This window comes from Lutjanus erythropterus, chromosome 14 (assembly GCF_056507025.1).
Source record: "Lutjanus erythropterus isolate fLutEry1 chromosome 14, fLutEry1.hap2, whole genome shotgun sequence".
Lineage (NCBI taxonomy): Eukaryota > Metazoa > Chordata > Actinopteri > Lutjaniformes > Lutjanidae > Lutjanus > Lutjanus erythropterus.
The window spans coordinates 22,908,005-22,914,015 of NC_139330.1; the positions used below are offsets into that span (position 1 = coordinate 22,908,005).

General features: G+C 44.5%; 1 protein-coding gene across 1 annotated transcript; it reads left to right on the forward strand.

Annotated features, from left to right (window-relative positions):
- Window positions 1-1,635: 1,635 nt before the first annotated feature.
- Window positions 1,636-5,437, forward strand: LOC146315570 (zinc finger CCHC domain-containing protein 12-like). Its single transcript, XM_084735891.1, has 2 exons — window positions 1,636-1,984; window positions 2,648-5,437. Exon 2 carries the CDS (start codon window positions 3,301-3,303, stop codon window positions 4,951-4,953), a length of 1,653 nt encoding a protein of 550 aa, XP_084592017.1. The 5' UTR covers window positions 1,636-1,984; window positions 2,648-3,300; the 3' UTR covers window positions 4,954-5,437.
- Window positions 5,438-6,011: the final 574 nt, after the last annotated feature.

Below are 6,011 nucleotides of genomic sequence, written 5' to 3' on the forward strand. Positions count from 1 at the left end.
TGCTTTTTCAGGCTGCCATCAAAGAATCAGAGAAGCAACAAAGATTTGGCTGGGAGAACTCATCTTCCCTTATAAGTGCACTCCACTGATTTAGTGTTGCACTCCTAAAACATTGCCAGACAGACAATGGACCGTTTATTCCATGATTTTTTTTCATTCACAAAACATGGCGTCTACATTAGATTAGATTAGATTAGATTAGATTCAACTTCATTGTCATTGTACAGAGTACAAGTTTTGATACAATGAAATGCAGAAGTAATGGCAATAATAAGACGTATACAGAATAAACAGTTGGTGGTGTGATATGAATAGTATATACAATAAAGTGCAGTAGCATAAATAAAAATGCACTACATTTCAAATATATGCAGTATGGACAGTAGTATAAATATGTATGGGTATGTGATAGCATACAGTATATAGTGCAGCTAACTGCACAATATACTGTGAATATCAGCACCCATAGTGCAGTGCAGTTTGGTCTGAGATTTCGTGTGTGTAGACATTAACAGAGATTCTTTCTTTCTCCACAATCCCCAGATTTTATTTTCAAACTAGTCTTCTCTCTCAACAGATGCTGCCTCAAGTGACATCACTTGAGGAACTTTATCAGACTTTGTGGGGCTCCCTCTGGGACCACAAAAGGCTTTATACTTTTTGTTTTTTTCCACACATGTAGCAGCCTAGTACTAACCAAGACCTCTGTTCTGATGTGTTGAATTAATTAGTTCCCCTTTAACAAACACATTCCTGAACATCAGATTTTAGCCAATCCAACGATACCAAAAGCTCAGCAGAAAAGAAGCAGCTTATGAGTCTTTTTCACAGCAGACATTCAGACATCATCTTAACATCGGTGATGGCTCAGTTCTATTCAAGCATCCCACTAAGCCATGACAGTGTGACAGTGAGCCAGCATGCACAATACCAAGACCCTACATCCGACACTTTCTGTAACCTTCTCAAACTGACAATCCAACATTCACATGCAGTGACTGGCCAGACATGTGGAGGTAAGAAAGTAAGCTCTGTCTGAGCTTCTCTCTCAGGCTCTTTTTTCAATCTTGACACAACATTTTGACAAATGAGTACAACACTATAAATGTCTTCCATAAGGGGGCTGTCTGAAAATATGCACCCATATTCAAACAGTTATTGAGTCTCACCCCTGCTATGACATCAGGTAGAGCACTGTCTTGGGATTGGGGTCCCAGGGGACCCAGCCCAATTCTCGTGGGAGTGGACAGTTAAAACTTTGCTTCAGGCAGGAGCGGATGGTCAAAAAATAAACTGCAGGATTTTTGCAGGGTGAATTTGTAGAAATGAGTTCCTTTATGTGTGAGTCAATGATCACACTGTTAAGAATAAACACCATGTGAACAGATGGCACCTCTGACATGACTGTGAATTAGACTAAAGTAAACCTGAGCACAAAAAGTTGCCAGTGATACATATACAAGGTATGGTGGCTCTTAATGAATTAGAGCAATGCATCTGGATTGAGATCCCACTCACTGGAGCAGGCGCTTTAAACTTTGCTATAGGTGAGAGCGGGGAGTCTGGAACACGCACCTTTAGGGAGCAGGTGGTTATGGAAGCTGGATTGAACAAAACAGTCCCATGCAGGTGTAGCCCAGGCTTCATAAAGTGTGTTTAAATTAAAAAGGAAAGTGAATAGAAGTTCGTTATTTAGTGTAAATGAGTGTGTGAGTGAGAGATAGCTGGCATTTATAGGGTTAACTGCACCGCACGGAGCAGAGAGTGTGATGCGTCATGACGTCACTGGCCAATTGCGTAGCAGTTGCGCGCAGCACCTTGGGGAATAGATAGAGCGAGAAGGAACGCCACACCATTCGGCTGCACGAAAAGCGGATTAGCAGAGAAGAAAAGACATCCTGAAGCGGATGAAACTGAGTGAAATGGTCAAAATCCACTCCAAGCTGAACCTACGGAGTTCGTGTTTGAAGTCGCCCACTCGGCGGTGAGTTAAATGTGTATTTTGAGGAACAAGCGTCGAGTAAAAGTAGTGCTAGCTGCGGCGCTAATCTAGTTGTTAAATGCTAATATAGCGCCTCGTGCGCTAGCCGCCAGGATAGCAGGCTATGAGAGTGTGTGTTGTGTGTTGACCTCAGCTAAAAGCAGAGCTAACGAACAGGCTAACGGCTAACAGGGTGGGCTAAACCAGGTGAAATGCTAGGCTATTGTATGTGTGAGGGTGCGTGTGTGTGCGCGGTGTGTATGTGTGAGTGTGTGTGTGTGCGCGGTGTGTATGTGCATATTGGGTGTGTAGCGTGTGTGTACATGTGCCATGTGTGCGTATGCATTGTGTGTATGTAGGAAAAAGAGGGTGAAGCCTTATGTTATCCTTTTATGATAAGAATTTATGTCGAAAAAAGGCTATTTTGAGTTATTTGAGTATTTTCAACTAATTAACACTAGAGAATTGAGACCTATAAGGAAAAGTGAGAATTGTTTATTTTTTTATTTTTTTTTTTTTTTTTATTTATTTATTTTCTTTTCTTTTTGTTAATGTATTTAATTACATTTATAGGTCATATTTATGTTATTTATTTTAACAAAGAATTAATGGCCTGTAGTGATTTAAGTTAATTCAAATGAATGAATGTGGCCTGTTCTACTCCAGGTCAGGTTTTTTTTGAGGATGAGATTCGGTGACACTTGATGTTGAAAGAGAGGTCATCAGAGCCACCAGTAGTCGACGCTAAAGAGAGAAGATGCCAGTTCTGGGTAGCCACTTGGCGGCTTCCAGACCCCTGCTGGACTGAGGGATCCCGAGAACCAGATGGTGAGCCGGAACAGAGGAAAGGAGGACAACTGAACTTACCTCCCAGGCCTGCGGTGTGGTAGGACAAATAGAGAAACACAGAGGAAAAAAAGGGCCCCAACGAAAAAACATTGAGCTCATAATAAAAAGAAAGAAAAGACAATATAGACTGAACACAACACAATTTTCTATTTTTTTTTATTTTTTTATTCTCTTTTGTTTTGCGCGCAGTTTGTTATTTTTCATATTTCTATTAAAAGGGGAAATGTTATACTGTTCTTGTTGATAACCAGCAATACAGTTTTTGCAAGCTAAGTTTGTGTGAGAGTGTTCAATGTTGTTGTTCCACCCAGGACTCCATGAGTGCTACCTTAGAGATTCTGATACGGGTCCAAACTGAAACTGAAACTAAATATTACCTGTAGTCTCATCGGGCATAGAGGGGTTATAGGAAAAGTGGCGAGCCAGCCAGGAGTCCAGGGTAGGTGACATCAACATTGCTTCATTGAACCATGGATTTTATCCAGAGATCGAGTGTCAAAATACCCAACGCGGTCATTGTTGATGGTATAACTGAATTAGCTCAGGATGAAGAAGTGATTGACTTCCTTAAGAGGTATGGTGCCATTCAGCGCACCGTTTTAGTTGATGATGAGTCCTCCGAGTTTCACAAAAACCTGATCGTCGAGTACTCCAGTGGCGCTGCTGTAGAAGCTTTGCAGCCACTCTTGCCATACAGACACACACTCAAGGGCGATCCAAATGTCGTGTATAATGTTGAAGCTTTAAGCAGTGTGTATACCTCCAAGCTGGGTAGCAGGGTTACTGAAACTTACCTGACAGAGCTAAAAGGGCTAGCAAATTTAAGCGGCAGAGATTATGAGGCAGTCCTGAGAGAAATGATGATGCAGATCAGTAGTGATGTCGAAAGTATGCAACCTGCAGATGAGCCGTCATCTTTAGCACACGGTGAGCCTCCTGTAGGGTCCCCCCAGCTCACTAGTCCTCTTTCGGGTACCCCCCAGAATGACAGCGCTGTAAACAGTGCTACGTCAGCACCAGTTACTGATGAAAGACGAGCTCCATCCCTCTCAGCGAGTGAGGTTAATCCGCCAGAAGTTCAGAAAGTTGTGGTTGAACACATCGTGAGGAGGGAGGATACAGGTTCTTTCTCGCTAGCTCCCGTCCGCCTTCGCTCATTTTCCGGGAAAATCCCCAGACCAAATAGCGAAGTAGACTATGACACTTGGCGTTCCCACATTGAACTCCTCTTGAACGATCCCAGCATGGCTCCACTTCAGGTGTCTCGTAGGATCCTAGAGAGTTTGCTTTCACCCGCAGCAGACGTGATCAAAGGCTTGTGCTCAAACTCACTGCCTTCCGCTTATTTGCAGCTGCTGGATTCCGCTTTTGGTGCAGTCGAAGATGGGGAAGAGCTGTTTGCTCAATTCATGAACATACTCCAGGACCCAGGCGAGAAGTCATCAGCTTACCTGCAGCGGTTGCAGCTCGCGCTTAACCAAGCCGTTAAGAGAGGGGGGGTTGCACCGGGGGAAGTAGGTAAACATCTGCTCAAACAGTTTTGTAGGGGGTGCTGGGACTCTGCTCTGCTCTCAAGTCTACAACTAGAGCAGAAGAAAAATTCTCCACCTTCGTTCTCAGAACTTCTACTAATCCTACGCACTGAGGAAGACAGGCAGGCAGCCAAGGCTAGCCGCATGAGAAAGCATGTAGGTCCCCCAAAGCAGAGAGTTCAGCTTCAGGCACAAAGTAGATGCATTTCTGAGTCCACAGAGAACTCAGAGGCCCAGCTTAGTGATATTGATGATCTTAGGAAGCAGATAGCTAGCCTACAGAGTCAGCTGACCACCTTCGTTTCCCAGAGTAAGCCGAAGGGGTTTAGTGAAAAGGGTGCTACAAGGAAAACACAGAACAGAGCAGCAGCATCACACAGCACAAAATCCGACATGACAAAGCAATTAAGAAAGAACTACACAAACAAACCCAGACCTTGGTACTGCTTTAATTGCGGGGAGGATGGACACATTTCGACCTCTTGCACTAACGACTCAAACCCGACTTTAGTGACTGAAAAGAGGAGACAGTTAGAGGAAAGACAGTATGTGTGGGAACAACAAAACCGCCTTGACTTACCTTTAAACTAGACTCAGTCCCTGTCGTGGAGCAGACAGGGGCTACAGAGAGGCAACCACGCTCCTCAAAGAAAGGGAAGTCTCAGAAGTGCACCATCTCAGAACACTCTAAAAGAATCCACTCTTTTAAGCTTCCTTCTGGGTTGGTCGGTACTAGAAGTACAGCTGAAGTGACTATCAATGGTAAGCAAGTCAACTGTTTACTTGATACGGGTTCACAGGTCACCACCGTTTCCCACTCTTTCTACCAGCAACACTTAGCTGAACAAGACATCAAGCCATTGCATGATCTCCTTGAGGTAGAGGGAGCAAACGGACAAACGGTACCCTACTTAGGTTACATTGAAATGACCGTTGTTTTTCCACAGGCTTTGCTTGGTGTTCCCATCACGGTACCCACCCTTGCTTTGGTTGTGCCTGATACCAGGGCCACCTCACAGTCTCTTGTGCTTATAGGCACCAACACTATGGATGTCTTGTATGACACATTTTTGGAAGGCGAGTCAACTCACTATCAGCCGGCCCATTACGGCTACCAAGCTGTAGTCAAGATCCTTGAACTCCGACGCAGACAGGTTAGCAATAGCCTTGGCATGGTGAAGCTACAAGGGAAAAACCCTGAGGTCGTTCCGGCTGGAACTACTGTTGTCATCGAGGGCATTGCTGTAGCTAACGGCTTCCAGAATGAGAAAACTGTTATTGTCGAGCATGCGTCTTCATCTTCCTTGCCTGGCGGCTTGATAGTGCGGTCTTGCCTGGTTGATCTTCCCAACCAGAAACCCTTTAAGTTGCCAGTTGTTGTCAGTAATGTGTCTGAACATGATGTTGTCATCACTGCAGGGTGTAAACTTGCAGATATCAGTGCTTACCAGAGTGTCTTGTCTCAGCAGCAGGCGAGTCAACCAGTGGATGCTGAGTCATCGCATAAGTCAAACTTGGGCTTCAACTTTGGAGATTCGCCAATACCACCTGATTGGAAAGGGCGCATTGTCGAGCAGCTTCAAAGCATGCCTGAAGTGTTTGCGCAACACGACTTGGATTTCGGACGGACAGATAAAGTGTCGCACCAC

What these genes read in the sequence shown, in the direction of transcription:
- LOC146315570 (XM_084735891.1), top strand. Translation starts at nt 3,301, where the DNA reads ATGGATTTTATCCAGAGATCGAGTGTCAAAATACCCAACGCGGTCATT.